We start from the raw sequence: 23231 nt of genomic DNA on the forward strand, positions 1-23231 counted from the left end.
GGTTCACCATCACAGGTATCTGGTATTTAATAAATCTATTTTTCTTCTAATCATGTAAACAGTTGCACAAATGAAAACATTTTTAACTATACTGTATCTTCCCTAGTGTCATCCACTGGCACCCAACTACTGGCTTACAGGCACCCTGTAACAGAAGACTAGCAGGGACGGGCCAGTCTCCTGTAGTATTTAGACAAGTCTCCATACTCAGTTTGTTGAGTTTTACGTTCTGCAAACAAAATCACACTAAGCAATATTGTTTCACAATTGATTACAACTCATGCCTTTGCCAGCGTACAGAGATAGCTCTAACTGTATAAAATGCAACAGAACTATCCCACGATTTGACCCTGCTACTGCAAATAAACACACATAACCAACATCATCCTAAGCATTGCCAGGAGACCAAGAAGCAAGAACATGAGAACGGGAATTTAAAGTTAATGTGATTGTCACACAAGGACACATTAAAAGTAGACAGCTGTTAACTTCCATTTAGATGACAGAGGCAGTATTCTCATTCCTTCGAGGTGAAATCCTTGACAGTAGGTAGATGATATTAACCGATCACCTGAGACCTGACATGGTTGAAGAGAAATCACACTTCCAATCACTTTTTGTGTAACTGTACTTGATCCTTCTTCCAACCACTTCTGAATTGGGAAAGCATGTCCTGAATGATATAACCTCTGCCATCAATGAGGGCATAAAAGTTAGAGTACATTAAGAACAAACAAGGCCCTGAAAAAGTAATAGATTTTTTTTTTTTTTTTAAAGCCTTTATAGGGAGAAATAGCTGTTCCCATCATTTAAGAAGTGGCTGCCAAGGTTACTAATGCACTAGAAGTCCTGATGACTTTTTTCAAACATCAGCACAGTATTTTCCTTCTGGAACATGATCCTGCAATTACACAGGTACTATGAAATAATAAAAAAAAACCCTACACATATCCTAAACATATCTGAAAACTGTTTGGAATTTAAAATGACATTGTTTTTGACTGATTTGTTCATGAACGTATATAGTAATAGGCATGACACATTCATTAAGCAGAAAACTACTGGGCTATCTGCTTCACTGATTCCATTACGAATAACACTATATTCAAACATATGCTGAAGACCAGATTTTTTAAAAACAGTCCTGATAAAAGTCGTCTAACGTTGCTCTGCTGAAGCCCTGTTTGAACTAGAGAAACCTCGGGTGATAAGGCTTTGTGCTGAAGTTTCAAATCCTCTGATAAGTGTCCCTGGCTGTACTTCTAAATATTTTTTCCCCAAGCTGATTTATTACATAAACAAATTCCACATCAGAGATACACGTCGTTCAGCACTTGGGATGTGTTTTTTCGCTCTTGATTTATGAAAACATGAAGGCCCCAAAAATAAAGCCAGCTAATTTTAGTACTGCATTCCAAATATCGGGTTTCATCTTGATCCAATGTTTATTTGAGGACAGTGACACCAAGCGGCAGAGATGACAAACTCCCTTTTTGCCCCTAGCCGTTCTAAATTCTAGCTGTCTGTCTGTCTTTGGTACGCAAAAAGCAGAATATGTTTAACTGTGCTGCAACTTCAAACTACTTTATTTGTATGTTGTATTTATACACCAGTGTATTTCAATAGCATTTGATTTGTGAAAAGTTAACCCAGATATACACCTTACCTGCTTAGCACAAAAACTGGAACAGATTAAGGGAAAAGATTTCTGCTTCATTTACAATACACCATTAGATTTCAGATTCTTTACTGATGTGTGGTATAATGAACTGCTGCACTCTGAGCATTGTCACAGAGGATTCTTTTCTTGCTTTTTACACTGTCTCTAACATGTTAACAAATTCTTTTTTCGCCTTTATCTGTGCTGATACTGTGAACAAATGTCCTTTGAAAATCTGCTTCCTCATCAACAATCCAAATTATTTTTAGAAGCATTAATAATTAGATAAATATAGCACTCTGAATGGTTTGGTGGTTAAAAAGTGAATATAACTTGTACTTGAATAAATACTAAGGATCTCTTGTTTCTTACACCTTTATTCCATTCCTTCATATTGCCATATTTTTTCAAAAAAAAACCAAAAACCACAAATAAACCAACCCAAATCAATACCCAGAACAGAATCATTACTTTTTCTACAATTCAGTGCACATCCACCACCACATCATAGTGAGAAAAGGATTTAAACTAAACGTACCGAAGTTCACACCCTCATCTGAGTAGTACTTCATGAGTTGCCCATTTTCTTATAGGCAAGAAAAATTTTCCTGATCCAGTCAGTTACCTAGTGGCATTATGCTGAAAGGCAACGGCAAACTATTTTCCTCTCAGAAATAAATCTGAAACTTTGGCTTTAATTCCCGCACAGTAACACAAAATACTTTCAAGATGACCCAAAACAGTAACAGAAAGTAGACCCGAGGAAATTGCAACAGAGGAAGCCTCTACTGGATGACATTTTGCCAGAAGTCCTGTCTTAGCTCAATGAAGCTTCTATATAATGAGCTCTAAATGTCTATTTCACATATATGGCTAAGTAAGATACCACTTATTTTGAATAAGGATAATCAGTTCCACTGAAGTCAGTCAGTGAGGATATCTTTTCAGCAAGTTGAATAAAGAATTACTTAGAAAGATCGAGAGTCTCAAAGTTTCCACTTCAATTTTATCTTAAGTTAATACAAGTTATCTATGCCAACTATCTATGCCACGTTTATAGTACTTTAGAATTTTTCACCTAAGATGGCACAATTGTTGACCTTTTCCTTGAAGCCCATCTAGCCTGTTGGACCTGCTGTGCTGCCGAGTGAATCTGCCAGACTTGTTTTATACATCTTTTGCAAGCTTGAACAGAATAGTACCAAATTAAATCGAACTATGTCAATACATTTATTTAAGTACATACTTATGTCTTCGCAGGATTGGTGTTCATACAAATACAGGTGTCAAGCCAGAAGTGAAAGACATCAACAAAGGCTCTCAAGAGGAAAGGGAAAAAAATTAAATTCCTTAAATTAAAACAATGGAATGCTGCCATGCTGAAGACGACATATGAAAGGATAAAAATGAGAGGGGCAATTTTATAAGAAAAAAAGCGCTCTGTAAATGCCACTGATAAGGCACACATACTCTTGCATTATGCAGTACTGTCACTGTCTTACAGTCACAACACCTATGTCCTTGGTTAAAGTACTTTTTGCTCGCAACTGCTTAGAATGTAACTTCACAAGAAACTTTATTTATAGTGAAGCTAGCAAGTTTTATTTGAAGACAGTGCATTGCATTTTATCCTCATCAAGATACGCAAACTGTGCACTCATGTAACTAAGCCTGCTAAGAAGTAAGCTATTTCTACTTCTACTTGGCTAAGCATCAGGAATAGCAGTGGTTTCTGGTTATTCAAACTGCAGGATCTAATAGGAATGCAATAGCGTCTACGAGCCATGTTAGTACTTACATCCAAGCTTCCTTCACTTGTAGATGCAGAACTAAAAACATCCTCCTCATCACAATCTCTGTTCATCCTCAAGTGTTCTTCTGTCTGCAACACAAACAAGTATCCTACAGAGCAGCAGCAAAGGAAAACAAAGCAGCAAAAACATGCCAGAGCGAAGCCTAAAACCTCATCACAGAACCAAGACAAACTGTCTCAGAAGTGCTGGACCTGATTGCTGAGAAACTATGAAGTAGTCTGCAAAATATCTCAGATGTAGGTAAGGCCCTAAGAAATCCATTAGCAGAAAGATTTAAGAACAAGAATACAAAGAAACAGAAAAAATCTTGGGCAAGGAGGAAAACAGATAGTAAGCGACTCCTGTAGCACCAGGGACCAGACTGCAAGGCTCTGCTATACCCACAGACACAGGTGAATAAGCAGAGAACTTCTTCCCTGACTTGTCAATGATGGGATTGTTTCTGTGTGCTAGCAGATAACCTATTGAAGCCTAGATCCCATGAGAGTCTGCACAGGACCTCTGCTCTACTGGATTGCTTATCACTGCCGATTTGATCTGGATTTAGCCTCAGGCAGATGACTACGTTTCACATCAAAAAGATACGGAGTTCACGCCACCTTTATGCTTTTTATGCCAGATGCAGGAGAACAGAGGGTAACTGATCCAGCACAAAATTAGAATGGAGAGAACAAGATGATACCTGATCTGGCATTAAGCCTGCCAGTACAAAGTTAACCAAAGAAATACTTTCAACAAATTTGTATTAACCATGAGAACAGGACTCTGCTTTCATTCTGTGACACGGTGTTTTTAATATAGGAGAAAGTTTTTTTCAAAAAGTTAGACCTAGTGCATTGCCATACCGCAATTACTGCTTTCAATGAGCTAGCTGAGAAAGCAAGCATGTGTGTGGGCATGGAAATCTGAGCATAGGCCTGTAGCATGCAGTGACACCTGATCCAGGACAGTTTGCAACAGAGGCTGATACTCTTCTTCCCTTGCAAAAGAAAGTGCCTTCCCCTTGTAAATGTCTGCAGCTCTGCAGTGCTACTACTGTGCAAGACTTGGGACAATTCTTGCTATCAACTAGTTCTAAAATACAGACTATGCATGACCACATACATACACACAGAGAGAATCACTGCAAATCATAATGCAAACAAAGAAAAAAAAAAAGCAGAACCAAATTAAGTGTTGCAGAGGAGTTAAAATGTAAGAATAACTGTAAAAAGCAGAGTTCAGGAACTTTCGGCCTTTGATTCCAGTGCCCTGAAATCACAGGGCATCCCATCATATAATCCCTTCATAAACCTACTAACTCCTTCCTTAAAAGAACTTAATTAATTTGCCCGCATTCTGCTAACTAAGTCTGTTCAGCAGTTTCACTGCTGTTTTGGCTAGAAATCTTCCACAATGCCAAGTCAGATGTATTATAGCCAGTTAACACCTACTTGCTCCCGTGTGTTGCACTATTCTTCAGTTCTCAGCAATTCCTCCTTCTATTTGGGTTCAAGCTCCTAGAAGTTTGTATTGAAAAGGCAACAAGGACTTCCTTGACGGACTAAACAAAGTGGTTGTTTTAGTTTCTTTTCCTACAGAGTATTTGTCATTTGAAAGTAAGAGTCCAATAAAGAAATGACCAAGAAAAGTCGTTTAACTTGTACGAACTAGCAGCAAGAAAGACTTACACCTTTACCTCAGATTTAGAAGCTGTTTCTCGTACTTGTTTGTACAGCTCCTACTTTTTCCCAGGTCAATTACTACTTGTAACTTGTTAATTGATCCTCAGTATCCTCAGCATCTATTAAAATTTGTATTGTAAAAACCCTCAGAGTATCACCTCCTATGTCTCTGATTAACAAGCATAAGGAAGAGAATAGAAAAAAGGAGAGGAGTTTGCAATCTTGGGAGACTCATCCCAAGCTCAGCTGTGAGCAACCCACTGCAGTAACCACAGAACTGGGATGCAACCTTTTTCTAAGGTTACGAGAGTAAATACTTTACAAGTTAAATCAGAGTTATTTCATGGGTCAGAACTCCAAGAACCCACACCTCATACCAAAGTTCAGGAAAATGGAATCAGAGGACAAATTACAATGCAGAAACCCTGTGCCATAATATATTTGGTTCTTCCAGAAGAACTACAGCCCCACAGCGTGCTCTATAGAGGCTCAAGCTGAACTTCCTTGTTTACGTGGCTCTTCCAAGCAGGCACAGCATTATTGCTCCAGTTATGCTCTTGCTCCCTTCTAAATGAGAAATATTTTCTTACGGAGGATAAACACTCAAAGTGACTGACTTCCTATCTCATAGAATAAGTGTCCTTTATAAGACGTTAAGAATAGCTCAGTATCCATGACAGATATGATTTTTCAACACAGTAATTCCCAGTGTCCATAAAGGAAGCTATTGCCCAGCAAAAGCACTCCAAATTTGATCATAATCAAAAGGGCACAGAACTAACAAAGATTTTTGAAAGCTTTCACAGTTTTAAAAACATGACTGAGAAGAGTAGAGGGGTAATGAAACACCAGCCCATTAAGAAGCACATGTTTCTTAGTACCAGTTAATCAGAGACACATTTTGTGTTTCCACTGCGAAAGCCTTGGAGGGCTTTTTAAACCAGACAAAAGATAATTCTCTTTTTACTCTGACACCCCAGAGTATTAAATATTTTATAATCAAAATCAGTCGACACTGATATTTGTAGTGCGGGATGCAGAAAGTATGAAGTTAGAAGCCTGGTATTTTTTATATGTTCTTGAGTTAAAAAGTTTTTCTGTATTTCATTTCTGTGATAAATCACACATTTTTCACAAACGCATCTTAACAAAAGAAAATTATTTTACGTAAAATTTCTTTTTTAATTTTTCCAACTCAAGATTAAAAACAAAGTTAAATATGCCTAACGCCCCCCAGCAGACACTGATCCTTCAGTTTATTACTCCTCTTAGTACTGCAAGTTATTTCTTCTACACCTGATTCATTGGTTTTACAGACCTGGAGAGGTCTGGAGCATGACTGCACGGAGCTGCCTAAAGATATAACTGCTTTAAAACAGCTTATCACCCATGCACAGAAAAGTTAATAAAACACTTAAACTTGGTATCTTAATGTGTTCTATATTACATCAGTCCTTTCATAAATGCACTTTGTAATCTGAGCACTACTAAAAAGTGGACAGGAGTTGCTTGAAGCTACTGCCCTTTGTTAACACCTACTGAACCCACAGCATTTAAAAAAAGAAAATTTAAGCGGTCAATGTGCCTGACTCCTTCAATAAGCAGGTGGTATCTCCACTGGCTGCACTGATTAAACATAGTTTATGCATCTGCTAACAGATTACTCCTTGGAAAGTTAAAAAAAAAAAAAAAGAAAGAAAGAAAACACAAAAACCCCCAAACAAATACCACCACCCAAAATACAATACCCACAGACAAAATACATCTGGAAATAAAATAATTCTCTTTAGTGAGGTAGTACACTGCTGAACACTTACCTTGCTGCTTCTTCTATCAGCTTTAAACAGTCCCAGAAGCCTTGTCTTTTCTTTTTCTATTGCATCATTGCTTACTGAAGCCTTTCGACTTGGTTCTGAAACAATTACAATGGAATATTTTTTACACTTCTGAAAAAAAGAATTAGAAGACCAGTACTTTAAAACGTCCTGGATTCATGCTGTATTTTTTGAGCTGGCGATGTTGTGAACTGAATTATCTAAGTACCTACCAGATCCCACACTTTCTTTTTCATCAAACTTTTATTTGGTTTGGGTTTGTTCCAAAATCTAATGGAAACAAATCAAATAATTTAATATACTTCAGTAAGTTTCCGATCACAATAGAGTAATACTTATTAAAAGGCAAAACATGAGCAAGTTGCTTAGTCTTTAGAAATGCTTGGTAGAGGTCTCACTTAAAACTCGTGGAGTACTAATACCTAAAAAAAAAGGATGTTTTAAAAAGACAATGGTGAGTATCTTTAAGAATCCTCAGGCCTGACTTAACACAGTGAAGTTGATGGAAAGACTCTCAGTGTGGATTTGGATAAAGCTCCATGAAGAGAAAACAGACCTTTTGCCTGGAAAAAGGGCTCTCCTTAGAACTTAAACCAGCTGGTTGTGGCCATCTTTTCTCGTTCTCAGTGCTTTTACTTCAGGTGGGAAGAGAGGCAAGTTTATATGCATTTCAGGCTGCAAGAGCTCAAACATGCACATCTCCTTGAACCTTCAATTTCCCCCACGCCAGCCAAGCTGGATAAGCAACGTAAGGTCATGCATTACAGGGAAAAAAACATTGGTTTTACATTCAATATACAGACTGTAAAGCTCTCCCACTTTTTTAAATGGACACTGAGTAATGCTGCAAAGATTTCTCCCTGGTTCCAAGCACATCAGAGTATTCCACTAGTATACAGAAAGTTTAATGTACAGAGAAAAATTGCTTTCTCTTGTAAATATTATATTTATTTGTTTAATAACAATTGAGAAGCAAATGCAAAATGACTTGTTTGTTGCCACAACATAAAGGTTTACTTTACAAAAAAACTCATCCCAGAATTCCTGGAAACTGATTTGCATTTCACACAAAGCACATGATTTTCACACATATCACTTTGCATATCAACAATGTCAGGTGTTAGAAGGTGTTAAGCACACACAGTAGTTCAAGGCACAGTAGAAGAGTAAAGATGATGAACCCAGATGAAAACACGGACAAACTATCCTTAAGAAAGGCGGCAACTCCACTGCAAAATAATACAGTAATAAAGTAATACCTTCCTCAAATACTAAGGGCTGCCTATGCTCATTCGCCAAAAACTGCTGGTTTTCTGCTCAGGACTGGGCTGCAACTAGATGTGGGGCATACGGTATGCTCACGTGGGCTCACATAGTTTTCAACTATGAACAGTAGTGATGAAAGGCTACCGTAAGCAGTGTCAGTAACAGCTGATCAACAACATTACCGTTAATCATTGTATAATCCCAATAAATTGGGATTTTAAACACAGCGTATCATCTCAAAACAACAAAGAATCTTTATGAATCTGGATCAGTTTTTCTTAAATAAATACAGTAGATATTCTCTCTAGTATTAAGTTCTATATAAGAAGAAACCATAGCAAGTAATGACAGAGGAATATGGGGAAAAGCGCTGGCATTAGTGAAGCCAAGAGGCAACAGCTAAGATTTGGTCAATGGCTGCCACTGCTTACTGGAGATGGGACTTCCTTCCTGAAAATTTAAAGACTTTACCCACAGTTTTATTTTGGTTATGTTGTGTTTACTAGAAATGCAAAGAAGTAAAGCCAGTTACATATCAACCATACCTTTCTTGAGGATTATTAATTTAAGCAATGTATTATAACAGACTTGAGGGGAGGGGAGGGAGGATACACTACATATTCACATTTTCTGTTTAAATAGAAGCAGAAGCACCAATGTGATCTAATCAAACGCCACCTAGTGTAGCAGTTCAGAAGTCAGCATCTATTGAGAGTTAACCAATGTGTCTATGTAGCTTTGTTATTAAAACATTTCATTGCAAGTACACTGAAATTAGTGGAAGATCTCATAGATCTCAAAATATTCTGCCTTTGCTAGTATATAAGTTTAGAACTCAAGAGACCTCTGAAATGTTAGTATTTCTGAAATTCAATTAATCATGCTTTAGGTAACGTGAAAAGGCTTGGAATCTGTACAGAAACATACCATACCACAAAACAGTTAAATGACAAGATTTGTTAATTGCTGGCATTTTAATGGAAATTACTGAAGAAGCAGTACGCACACAGATGTGTTTGTTCTGAGCAAAAGTGCAAACACTGTAAACAACACTGCGCAAAATCCAATACATGTTGTAAAAATAGCTTGTTTCTCAACAGCATTTTACATGACATTCTTAAAGACCCATCTACCACCCCCATATTAAACATAACATGAAGGGAAAGATGGTTTTCCCTCAGCAGCATTGTACAGTACCTCTATAGTTCAGAGAAGGTTCAGACTGAGTTTTTGATGGAGGAACTGGAAAAGGCAGGCAATGAAAGGACAAGAGAAGACATATTAAACTTCTAATATTGCCTCATAAGCCACAATATTAATTCATTACTCCTAGTATTTGTTTTCCTAAGCATTACAGAAAAAAAAAAAAGTTGACTAACAACACACATGCAGAGCTGCTACTAGAAGCAGTTCAGCTGCGTTTGTATTCATTCCCGATTCACTGGTGAAGCTGCTTTAACTGCGAAATCAAATTATGTAAGCAGGTGGCAGCAGAGCTTGTCTTTTAATAATCCTTCAGCACTTGGTATTTCTGTTTCAGGGAAGGAGAGAATGACGATCACAAAGTTTTTCTAGAACCTGCTCTTACAAGCACAGCCTATGCTTTCAGCACCTCTGAGGCCTTACTTGATAGTGGGAACGTGTTTTAAAAATCTGTCTGTTCTGATAACTAAACAGACTGGACATCTACTCAATGCACAATTCATAGATCAACTGCTACTGAAACCAATGGGATTATTCCTCTTGGAGATCACAAATGATAAGAAGGAATTTGCTACAGCAAAGGAAACCCTTTGTAAATTTTATGTGTATTTACTGGTTTTCTCATCAGACGCCATGGTGCAGAGTCAGAGAAAGGCAGAAAAGGCTGAAAAACCCTCAGGATCAGGGGGATTTTATCATAATGAAAGGTATACTGAAAGGTTAAAAGAGAATAAAATATAGCAAAAATCCTGATGCAGAGAGCAGCATACTGTGAAGTGTGACATAATTTGCTGCTGTAAACCCAGCCCTGCAGTAAAGTCTTGATTTTGACTGTACAGGCTGCAACCAGATCTGAGGACCAATACTGCACCAATACATACACCGTCACTTTCAATTTTGAGGTAAAGAGTTTAAGGCAGACTTAGGTTAATTACTCTATAAGTTGTCCCTGAAGTATGCTGAATGAATCCTGTTGAATATTCTGCATGTTCAATATGTTGCTCCAAAATGGTTAGCTTAATTACAGTAAACTCATCTTAGAAAAACCAAACATGCATTTGCGTTATGACAGGTTGTCAGCCACTTTTCTGAGCAGCCTAACAGTTCAAAGGAAAAGAAGAAATTTAGTTTACTTAAAAGACTAAACTCATTGAAATTTGACTCACACAGAGGTAGAACTGTCACTTACCAGAGGAGTTTGAAAGAAGAGACAGAACGTCAACATAAATAAGTAACTGTATAAATAAAAAATAAGCCTGCTGCTCAGCACCTACAAGACTGACATTATCTAGAGAATAAATAAGGACATTTACTGTGCTGGAAGTGATAACGATTGAGACAAACTGCAGGAGACAATTTTAATGAATATCACTTTCTGACCTCAAAAGAAGTAGCGCTTGTCAATGTGTGTTTTTAAAGCAGGTATATTTTAAAGCACATTGCATAATTATGCTATTTGAATAAACAATCAGGCTGATAAAACTCAAGCCCAAGAAGCTGCTGCTATAGTACCATCTGCAATAACAGAAAGTGAGGGTGAATAAACAAGAGAACAAAATTTTAAATACAAATACCTCTTAGCTCCTCTTCACTAAACCATCACTCTTTGGAGGAACCGCCTCGGAACCTATGCACAGTCTGTTTCTCAGAAGCCCTGGTCTGTCGCCTCTGCCTCTCAGCTTTCGCAGCTGCCATGACTATGTCATGTCTCTTCTTTCTTTCTCTCCAACCCACAGCACAGGTAGGTGACAAGCTATGCCTGGCCGAGGGCCCCGTGTTACACACACCTGTACTGACAGCAGCTCCGAGAGGTAGCAAAGCTCCTCCTTCTGCCCTGCCTGAGGCCAGCCTGCACCCTGTCAGAGGCCAGCCCAGCCTGGCGCAGGGCCCGGGAGCAGCCCAGGACAGCTGGGCACACTGCTGTCCTGGCTGCCACTCTGGGCATGGCTCACTGAACAAACCCACGCTGCTCTCCAGACTGAGATGTCACTCTGCTGTTTCAGCCGGGTCCCAAAGGAACAAGAGTACAAATGCTTTTTAGTTGCCCACAATATTGCAGGCACATCATCTAACCCTGCAGTGGCCGCTTTCAGTCTCAGCTCACCTCTTTTTCTGTCCCAGGCATACAGCTCCTTTATCCCCAGCTCCTCCAAGGACTTGGTAAGCTCCAGCTCCTCCCCAGTGATGCCATCTCGCAGAAGAACAACGTGCTCTTGACTGACTTCACACTTCTCACAAATGGCTGGGATGATGCTGTGGAGAGGCACCTCTGGACTAACTCGAACCACAGCCTTCTGCGTCTTCAGGTAGTTCACTACCAGCCTCACAGATTTCTGCAGAAACAAACACAAACTCTCAGCCCTCCCTCCATGATGGCTACGCTCTCTTACGACGAGAAAGACATTGACGTCTTCCATATTGTCTTGACTCCTCCTAGGCAAACTTACCCTACACACATATTATTGCAAAAAATATTATTAAAAAAATTTATAAATCTCAGAACTTCCTTGTCACGGAGGAGACATTCACAAGAACAGGCGAATAAAGAAAAGGAATCAGAGACAGCAGTAATTTGTGAATGTTTACAAGTACTATTCTGAAAGGCATGACAGTGTAATTCGATACAATGATTCAGAATAATAAAAATTTCAGCAAACATATTTGGAAAATGGTGACTTCTGAATCTTCACAATACTGTGAAATACCTTTATTAACAATCAGTCTTCTCCCGTATCTTCAATGAAGACGCTAAACAAAATACCATCAAATCCCTACCTACCTCCACACAATCTTAGAACCCTCTTTTCAGCCACTACTGCAAATTTCTATCACCCCCTTCAATCAAGGGTCTTTGTAAGAACAGATTTCCATCTATCCAACCGCATGCAACACAACATTTTGTCTAAATGCTGGAGTCCAGACTGGCATCTGCCAGTCTGCGTGCAAATAAGTTAAGCTAGTAAAGCAGGTTATAGTTTATCTCAAGCCTCTCCCGTCTGGTTTGATGACACAAAGATTGGAAGAACTGCTTGAAATCATAGTAATTAAATGACGTTTCATGGCACCACTTTAGTCCTACAGAGTACTGACCTCAGGGACCCTTGGCAGTGGTCGCTTTGTCTTCTCTTCTGGAACCTTCTCTTTCAGAAGTACTGTCTGTACATCCAGTGCTCCTATCAAAGTGTTTGGCTTGTAACTCAGAGGTTGTTGAGTTCCTGAAGACTTCAATTCAAGACTATGTTGGGATGGATTTAAGCGATAATGGCTGCATAAATCAACCAAAAGATCCATCACAGCTTTACTGCAGGTAAGAAGACATTCACCATTAGCATGAGAAAAAAAAAACAAAAAAACAGTTGCTAAAAAGTTTACCTCAGTTTTAATATGGAAGAAAAAAAGACAATACAAGCTGTGGATGTGTCACTAGTTAACCATCTTTGGGAGGGAACAGTGCTAATGCTTTGAAATGCTAAACAGACCAGATAAAATGTTAGGAATTAAATATATTCACACTTCAGTGTGTGTTCATGAGCTGGCAATTAACTATTCACTAAGAGGCAGACAACAGTGCCAATAATAGCACTAACAAACATAAGCCAAGAGCAGACAAAGTGCATCTCATCTAATGTGCTAATTCCATACATTAAATTCTCCAATTCAAACCCAATGTTCTTTAACAGGAAAAGATCATAGAATCATAGAATGGTTTAGGCTGGAAGGGACCTTGAAGATCATTGAGTTCCAACCCCCCGCCATAGGCAGGGACACCTCCCACTAGACCAGGTTGCTCAAAGCCCCATCCAGACTGGCCTTAAAAACCTCCAGGGATGAAGCTTCCACTTCTCTGAGCAACCTGTTCCAGTGCCTCACCACCCTCAGAGTGAAAAATGTCTTCCTAAAATCTAATCTAAGTCATCCTTCTTCCAGTTTAAAGCCATTCCCCCTCATCCTATCACTACACACCCTAGTAAAAAGTCCTTCCCCAGCTTTCCTGTAGGCCCCCTTTAGGAACTGGAAGGCTGCAGTAAGGTCTCCCTGGAGCCTTCTCTTCTCCAGGCTGAACAGCCCCAACTCTCAGCCTCTCCTCATAGAAGAGGTGCTCCAGCCCTCTGATCATCTTCGTGGCCTACCTCTGGACCCACTCCAACAGGTCCAGAGATATAAATAAATGATGCACTCATGGTACAATAAACTCTACCTCAATTGGAACCATCACACAATACAACTCAAAATAGAGCATTTAAATCTGGAACAAAAAGCAGACAGGATTTTTTTTTTTCTAGCTTACAACTTTGAGTTTTCCCCCCCTTCCCACCAATCCATTTGACATCAGCAGTATTTCCAAGTACAAGAGATCCTTCCCATATTTCTTTTGGTGAGGATATTAACCCAGTACAAAACCAAGTTTCAAGTGTTTGCATTATCAAGAACTCTTACTGCAGATGTGATTCTTAAACCACGAGGTTAAGAGTCAGTCACTACCCCTCTCTTATACCACGCCTCTGCATGGAGGTACTCTGTTTTGTGTCAGTAACTCAACATTTACTAGAGCTTGATACTGCCTGACAAAGCAGATGTGATCTATGTTCGTCCACACCCCAGAAATTCTCCTCTACCACAGTAGTGAAGTGTTCTGGGTTTTTTTTGTTTTTTTTTTTTTTTCTTCAATCTTCCTTCCTAAAATTTCATCCAGGATTGGAGAAAACAGGTTTATTAAAACTGGCTATGTTTCTGAAAAGTTCTGGTTTCATAAACCAGTATCTGTCATCAACAAAACAACAGAAGGTGAAAAAAATTACCAGCCATACCTGAAGCCTGTCATATATATGAGATAATTTTGTTCTAGCAGAAGTGAAAATAAGTGCACAGACAGCATATTTGCCAAAGGAACTGGCATCTCTTCTAATATGTAAACTGGAAAACTGTGTATCGATTCAAAATGCAAGCAAATTCAAATAAAATCAAATCCTTCACAGGCTATTAGCTACCAACACTACATCTGTAGCTCAAGAACTGCCCTTCAAGTGCAAGCTGTTGGCATCTGGGAAACTCCTCTGGGGGTGGGTGTGCCCATGTTCTTTCCATGTATATGTTGTTGGCCAACAACTGCTCAAGAGGTTGGTGAAGAACCCTGGAGAGCTAATGGCAGAGAAAGAAAATGAGAATGGAAAATGAGAATGACCCCTTATTAACAGGTGAAAGGCTAAAACATATGTAGGCCACAGCTCTTCCCACGCAAGGGATGATAAAGGACCTTCTTTAAAATAACCTATTTCAAGTTTCACCGAGTTACGCAGTGTGACCTGAAATAGTGGCAAGTGTGAAAAATTTGAACTAGGTGATCGCATTGAAAAGAGAAGAACACAGCGAGAAGATGATGACTGAAGATCAAACAAGGAAAACAGATGTTATTAATAGGTATGGAAGGCTTCAGAAAAATAGAGCACTGTGGTAACTGCTACCACAGAGAGCATCTAAATAGAAACATGTAGTATCTAAATCGAAACTGTATCAGGCCATTTCGTGATGACTTATTCTAGCACTGTCCTGAAGTTGCAAACGTCTGTATTTCACAACCATGTTTAATTCATAGGTAACACACCACAAACCAACAGAAACATTTACACCTACTAAGTCAAAACTCTAGGAGAACCCCAACCTACACTGATATTTATATGAATATTCATTACTCTGTGCAGCAGTGAGCATTTAACAAAGTGTCAGTCCATCTGATACAGATCTCAGCTTGTCTGTTTACAGACATATTTCTTTTAAGGTGAAATTTGCATGTGTTTTTTTCCCCCTTCAGCCTTATTACTACTGTTCCAGACAAAAGCAAATAACCTGGCAGAACTGCAATACATGGTGTTCTATGTGCCAGACACTTCTATTTAAAGCGGAGCATTAATATATTTCTGTAGTATATAATACTGTGATAATTCATTCAAATTTGGACAGTTATCTTACCTCATGTAAACTATTTTATTAAAAACAATTTAAAAAAAATACTTGAAAAAGCATTTCAAAAAGAAATAGTTTGTCAAAAGAACAGTTTATGATTCCGTGCATCTTCCACTGAAATTATGAAATATGTTCAGCAGCAACATTACCACAATTGCAACAAGATTAGAATCCAGACCACCTATCTGAGAAAATAAGTTGCAGACAATCATGCAAGTTGAACACATTTGTCCAGACAACGATCAATTTAAAAATCCAGGCAAATTTGAGGTTCATCCTATTGTTGATTACAGAGCAGGTATGTGTTAAATGTAACACTTAAAGAGTCTGCAACATCCCATCCTGAGACGTGCTGCTCATAATACACAACTGTTCCACAAAAGCATCGCCTGGCTTCATCTGTACCATTTAGGAGTACAAATTAAGCAGTATCTCTGAAGCTTTTGAAAAAACTTCAAATTTAATAGTAAGCTCTTCCCAAAATGTAGATTTTGGAAAATAATTTCCACAAAACTTCAAATGGGTATAAAAAAAAGGCAGGCAGAATTGTACAAACAAAATTCAAAACACCTATGTTCCCAGAGAAGTAAGAGAGCTAGGAAGTCCTTGCAATGAAGTTATTCTTATATTAGATTCCAGTTTCACTAACTTGAAAAATTTTTCTTTCTAAACTGTAATACAGTTCAACTTGATTTTAAATGGGAGTTTTATTTCAAGTAACTCCACGTATACGCCACACACAGAAAAGAGCCACTAAACACAGCAAGATAATGGTACTGAGCTATCTGCTAATCTAGACCTACTTTCTTTCTAACCTTGGGCAGAATATGGCTCTTGGAAGATGCAAAGAGTAAGTCCTTCCTTTGCTTCCATCTTGTTCCAGGCATACTGCACTTTATTTTAACCTGCTTTTGAGACCTGGTAGAGAGCATGCTCTATTTTGAAACTCAGGCAGATCTGATCATTAAGGAAACACTGCAGCCAGCAGGTCTACAGAAGTGATTGTGCCCCTGTACTTGGCACTGGTGAGGCCCCACCTCGAATACTGTGTTCGGTTTTGGGCCCCCCACTACAAGACAGACAGTGAGGTGCTGCAGCAAGTCCAAAGAAGAGTAATAAAGCTGGTGAACGGTCTGGAGTACAAGTCTTCTGAGGAGTGGCTGAGGGAACTGGGGTTCTTTAGTCTGGAGAAAAGGAGGCTGAGGGGAGACCTTATCGTTCTCTACAACTACCCAAAAGCAGGTCGTAGAGAGGTGGGGGTTGGTCTCTTCTCCCAAGTAACAAGCAATGGGACAAGAAGAAACAGCCTCAAGTTGAGCCAGAGGAGGTTTAGGATGGATATTAGGAAAAATTTCTTCAGCAAAAGGGTTATCAAGTATTGGAACAGGCTGGCCCGGGGAGGGGGTGAGGCAACATCCCTGGAGGTATTTAAAAGATGGGCAGACATGGTGCTAAGGGACATAGTTTAGTGGTGGACTTGGCAGTGCTAGGTTTATGGTTGGACTTCACCTTAGAGGTCTTTTCCAACCTAAATGATTCTATGACTAAATGTAAAGCTGAAATGAAGAAGTTAAATATCTCCTGCCTTTCCAACTACCCAGCTAAGAAACACATTACTTTCTGATTTTAATAACATGTTGCTGAAATACTGAGTGGAGAGATCAAACACTAAGTGACAGACACCAAACAGTAAGGACTGATAAACAAATACTACAGCACAGAAATGAAACTGGAAGATGAACCCAATCTAAGATTCAGACAAGATGGTCCAGACAACTATTCTTAACAAAGGAGAGTATTCTGGCTCTGTCTTGATAATCTATTACTAAACTGTTTGACATTTAACACCACTTCTGGCCAGTAAAGAATAACTATTTTGTCAGCAATATTTATCAGGCTGAAGTCCTGATTGAGTTTGAGCATGTCAGATCACGTGTCCTGTTGTTCACCAGTAAAATACAGCAAAGATCTCTACCATTTAAGAGGCTAAGTTGTTTTGGGTGTGGCTTGGCCTAATCTCCTTGGATCACACAGCAAAATCCATTTTAAAACACAGCCTGGTACATCAGGAAATAAATGTGTAGGATAAAGTTGTACTCTATCAAATGACATTGACTTCCCCATTACTTTCTACTTTCATGCGACAAATGCCCATAAAAAATATCTCAAACTGGAGTAAAGAATCTTCTTTAAGTAAATGTCAAACACACAATAGGAATCTAAAGTGACAATTGATTGGAAAAGAAAAACAGTAGTGTAAAGGGGGTGACCTGAAGTCTCTGGCGCCTTCACTATCTGCATTTAAAAACAGAAAGTAGCATTAGTCAGTATTATTTTCTCATGCTACAAAGCACAGCAAGCACTTCATGAAAAGATTGTAAGTCTTCCTACACAACCAGAAATGTATACATATATCTAAATAGCAAACTGCATCAAAAGAAGTACAGGAAGCATGTTAAACTGATACTTATCCATGCTTTCTGTTTCTTTTCTTATTTTGGTCATGTAAATTTGGCTCTTATTTTCCATAACTGAGCAAGTCACAGAAGATGACACGCAAGAAGAGGCAGAGGACTAGGTTTGTTGGGCCTTAAGATGAGAAGGGTGAAGGGAGATCTTCTTGCTGTCTACAAGTACCAATATGTAGGGTTACAGAGCCAGATGCTTCTTAGCAGTGAACAGCAAGAGGTCAAGAAGCAACAGACAAGTGCCAACACAGGAAATCCCATTTAGGTAAAAGGAAACATTTTTCCACCAGGAGGATGGTCAAGCCCTGGTACAGAGAGCTTTGCACACCTTCTCCCTGGAGGTATTCAAACTTGCCTGGAGACAGCCCTGAGCAACCTGCTCTTGTGAGACTGGCACCAAGCAGGGAGTTAGAGCAGGTGAGTTCCAGTGACCCCTTCCAACATAAATTATTCTGTAAGTTATTATAGTAAGATATTTTTTTTTCTTTTTAAAGTCTACATTGAACTAGTCTAATTTTGACCTGACCCCTATTTAGCATTTAGTTAAGCCCATTTTTAACTCTTCTGCTCTATGCGCCCTGTTCATCAACTTCTAAGAACATCTCTTTCATGTTTCACCAACTTGGACTGATTTCACACCATCAGTCTTTTTTGAGACACGGGTCTGCATGTCAAGCTATAAGCCCACAATTAATATCACTTAAGTCTCTTTCACTGAGAATTATGTGAAAATATTCCTTCTGTGATGACATTAGCTTTATGTTCCGTATAATGCATACTCTGTACTGAGCTCTGTCCTCCAGTATTTGTAGAACGGGACTACAGCTTCTGCTAGTTTATTATTTGTTCTAGTATCCTGCTCTCTGTGCATCGCATGTATGAGACAATTTGTGTTAACACATCAGGTAACAGCAGGAGCAACAACTGCCCAGACTACTCTTCTGCATATTGGTCATCCATCTGCCAACAACTCCAAACCAAACATCATTTAGCTTCAAACATCCTCTTTTTTCTGCAATATACTTCAAATACTACTGTCTTCTCAAGCTGCTGACACTAAATGTCTGTATCTGTGTTAATCAGGAAGTTCTCAGTGTCACTCACTGCGAATGGAGACAGACATATGACCCTTTGATTTATAGGTTCCCCATTGAAAGTATTACCTGTGAGAATCACAAACAGAAAAAGTTTCTGGTAACTCTTATGAGCTTTTCCACTTACTTTCCTTCTAAGCCATCACTTCCGCCAGGCCTACTAACAGTTTGTGTGGATCTGCTACAGATGTATATGCATAAAACACTTCAGTGGCCAACACTCTGCCCATCCTTTCAGCACATCAGTTAGTTCTCATACCACTTGTGGGGGTATTTTATAATCCTTTTCAGGGGAGAGAAGGCTAACAGTTTTTCATTAATACTTTTACATGTCTTACAGTAGAGTTCACATGGACCAATTATTTCAAAAAATAAAACTGGTTTTTAATACTATTCTATTGCTGAACACACTACTTAAGTCCTTAACTTTGTCCTAAAATCTGCACTACGTATTTTCAAAATCTGGAACAAATTGCGTATTACAAGATGGCAATAAACTCTTGAAGAGAGACTGTCAGCTTGAGTCAACTTTTATAAATAAATCTAATTAAAAACTCCAGCTTCCAATAAAATATCTTTAAGTAGCACACACTTTCTTTTTTTCTTGAACTATCTTTCAAGAAGATTGAATGGGAATTTTCTGCCCTCTTACTGATATTTAAAGGAACTTTCTATACAGAGAACAAAGTAAAATTAACAACATGCTGCTTTGCTTACATACAATGAACAATTTGAAAGAGAGAACTTTTGACTTTTAACTTGCTTCATTTGTAATAACCTTAAGTGATACCAATTAACTACAGTAGTTATATTTTTCAAACATCCTCTAGTGTACTTCACTGCTCTGTGAACAGCTTTCCTGAAATTACAGAATCATTTTTCATTATGATGATGCCCAGGGCAAGGTTTTGCAAATTTTACTGCACCAGAAAAGCTATTTCCCCAGGGCACCCAAAAGCAGATTTTTCAGAACGCATTTTAAATGATGGAAATGAAAATACTGAAGATTTATAGCAGTATAAACAACAGCAGAATTTGTCTGAAGTGTCCTTCCATGATATCACCATAGATAAAAAGAGTGAACAGGGAAAATAATTTATTACCTGCACTGGCTCCCATACTTGCTTCAAAGTATACAAAACACTTTTTTTTTTTTTTTAAATCCAGTGTCTTAGTCATTAAATGTATCCAGTGTTAATGTGCAGAAAATTTCGTGTTACAGTGGTTAGAAAGAACAACAGCACACACAAGGTCCGTTCACAGACTGATGCCACTGTTAATACAGGGCTCATTAGAGGGTATCCTTTTCTTATTTCCTAACTTGTTAGGATGATTTTCTCCCCTCCTCAGTTTCCATAATCTTCTACTTCCCACAGTTGGCTATCAGTGCCTGACATTAGTCACTAACTCTCCACTCCAAGTGCTCAAGACAGCGCTGAGGAAGAACACCTACTACCTACGTTAGGCACGGGTGATACTCAGATTAGCACAAGCAGGAATTTAATTGCTGCCTAGATCAGGGGCCTAGACCTTTCATGCAGCCAAAGGAGAGAAGTGGGCACTTTCACTGAACAATGAAGAGAGCATTTTGCTTGCTCAGAGTGCTTAACGTAGACAATATAAATAACCGCACATAAACATCTATGTTTAATTTTCAACATTTCTTTCAGGTTTCAGTCCACAAACTAAAGACTCTAATAATAAAAATGCGAAGTCTCAGTGTATGTGATAGCAATGGTAGTGACAATAAACACCTGTGCGAGAGACAGAGTTTATCATACAGGGATTTTACATTTGTTCCCTGCTCCTGTAGCTTGTACGTTCTTGGAAAGGTCACATTAAAACACCACTCTTGGAGTGTTTGTTTTTGGGTGTTTGTTTTGTTGTTGGTTTTTTTTTAAGGGAAAATAAAATTTTTTTGAACCATGTGGCAATATGTATCTCTCCATACAAAATGCTGCATGAAGGTTAGCCTCTTGTTAGCTCCCCGATGGCTTGTGTTTGCCAGTGAAATACCAGCTTTCTCTGGAATCTAATGGCCAGTGAGTTCTGTTCATGTCCTGTTCTACTTTTCAGGCCTGTTCTCTTCTTTCTCTCATTAAGCCCAAATGTTCCCATAAAAATGTGGTCACTAAATATATAACTTGAGAGCACTGACAAGCTCTGCTTTCCTTTAAAACGTTTAACGCCACTCTGGCATTGGTGCTGACTGACACAAGTTGCACTAGTCTCCTGAAAGGGACTAAGTGAACACTAATTTTTACAAGAAAAGCATGGGGAAGAATGAAGTACCAGACACTACGTGCTGCTGTACACATCCTCGTCAGCCATCAAAATGCACTAATAGACAGTCAAAATAGACTAATATATGAGCCGAAGAAGAGTAGTTTTACAGGAATGTAGACTAACTCCTGCAAACCCCAAATGTAAAATAAGCACAGGTCCTGATTTATCAACAGGCACCTACATATGCTCCTACTGGATTACCACTTTCCACAGTTTCTTGACCACTGCCGACTACATCATTGTTTGCTACAGTTTCATAATAGAATTGAATATATTTTTAAAACTCTTCCAAATTCTTTCTTAAAGTACTGAGTTTTCCTCTTTCAAAATAGCTCTTGCAGAGAGATTGAGGAGAAGGAAGAGCTCCCATGGTGAAGAAAATTATCCTCAAAACTGCCTTTTCAATACAATTTGCCCTTGATTGTACCAAGTGACAAGGAGAACCTCTCTCTCTTTCCATGGAAAAAAACAATACACTTTCATATAGAAAAGGCTTCCTAAATACCAGCAGACACTTTGCTGTCTACAAAATCACAATGTATTTGTGAAGGCAGGATCTCTGAATGCAATGAATCATTCATCTGAGCATGCTTCTTGGCATAACTCCAGACAGGAATACTGTCAGGATTGCTGTTTGCCAGCAGCACCTACTTCCACTGCCACCAAACCCCCTCTGTATTATGGGACGTGATACAACCTAAGACTAACCCAGTGGCACTACAAGGAAGAGACAGATCCATATGTATGCTGAGGGTGGTCCATGGGGAAAACAGTGACAAAATAGCTGCTAAATCATTCCTGCCCCAGCAGAAAGGGTCCTTTATACATGGCCTTTGGGACTCTCTAGCACAACAGCTGCCTAAAATGCAGAGAAAAGTATGGCAGAGAAACCCATCAACTCAGGAAGGAGACATTAATATCAGTAAGTATCCCACTGGGAACACAGGGCTCCAGAAAGCAGGAGTTAATCAAAGCCTTACCTTCCTTGTACTGTGCTCTTCTGCTCCACCCCACTGGGTAAAATAACTGTTAAGTCCACCGATCTGTTTATCATGTTCTCCTTCATGCTCACGAGGCTCTGATCAGAAATTACAGCTGTCTCTGCAGGTGACTTTTGCTCACTGTAAATTCTACTTGCTGCAGAAGGTTGATTTGGTGGAGGAGGAGCACGAGCTTTCATTCTTCTCCTTGAGAAATAAACGCAAGAAGAAAATTAGTAATTTCTCATCAGCAAAGTATAAACATGTTAATAAGAAAAATTATTCTTTCAGCCATAATCTCAAATTGTTTTAAAAGTTCCACTAATGCAAGCCATTTTTCTTTATCATGAAACTTATCAATGGAGTTGCATTTTATTTTTACCTCCTCTCTAAAAATACGCTAATTTTTTAGATGATGCACACACTCCTACTGTTTGCTTTCCATGCCCCAGGGGATGAATCAGTTCCATAATTAGGATATGAAATAATCATTGTTCTATCGAGTATGAAGCATGCTCCTATGAAGACAGAAACAGAAATGCTGGGTCCAGTCCAGACCTGACTCAAGGAAGAGTTGTATTTAGGTAAATGACTGCTTCCTCCAAGTCAGAACGGCAGGAACAGAGGCAGGGTGAGGTTTCATTCAGCTATGTTTGGGTTCCACAGTATCACTCTACTCGAGATATTGTCTCTTCCTCTGCTCTGAGTAAGGAGTATTACATTTGGCTCATTGTACTTCATAGGGAAGCACCATGAAAAGGTCAACCATTAATGATACCACTTCTTGCCATACAACACTAAGAAACTATCGCTCTTCGAAAGCACCCTGAAGAGAACTCATTCTTCAGTACCAAGCTATGCTCCATAGCCCACATACAGAAAAGCTGCATCAGCTTGCACCAAACAAGCACTGTACTTTACAGAGATATAAAAACACTACGAACTCAAACTTTACTTCATTGGCAAGCTGCCAGACAGATAGGCAACACGTGTGCGCTGT

General features: G+C 38.9%; 1 protein-coding gene across 1 annotated transcript in view; it reads right to left on the bottom strand.

Moving 5' to 3' along the window:
- COBL (cordon-bleu WH2 repeat protein) overlaps nucleotides 1–22432 on the bottom strand; it is a 117305-nt gene extending 94873 nt beyond the window's left edge. Inside the window, exons 1-6 of the mRNA XM_009883793.1 lie at nucleotides 22232–22432; nucleotides 12533–12743; nucleotides 11547–11775; nucleotides 9437–9481; nucleotides 6956–7050; nucleotides 3459–3542 (exon numbers count right to left, since the gene is read on the bottom strand). Coding sequence (XP_009882095.1) covers nucleotides 3459–3542; nucleotides 6956–7050; nucleotides 9437–9481; nucleotides 11547–11775; nucleotides 12533–12743; nucleotides 22232–22431 — 864 coding nt within the window. The 5' untranslated portion in view covers nucleotide 22432. The remainder of the gene's footprint in view (nucleotides 1–3458; nucleotides 3543–6955; nucleotides 7051–9436; nucleotides 9482–11546; nucleotides 11776–12532; nucleotides 12744–22231) is intronic.
- Nucleotides 22433–23231: the final 799 nt, after the last annotated feature.

This window comes from Charadrius vociferus, unplaced genomic scaffold, assembly GCF_000708025.1.
Source record: "Charadrius vociferus isolate BGI_N301 unplaced genomic scaffold, ASM70802v2 scaffold103, whole genome shotgun sequence".
Lineage (NCBI taxonomy): Eukaryota > Metazoa > Chordata > Aves > Charadriiformes > Charadriidae > Charadrius > Charadrius vociferus.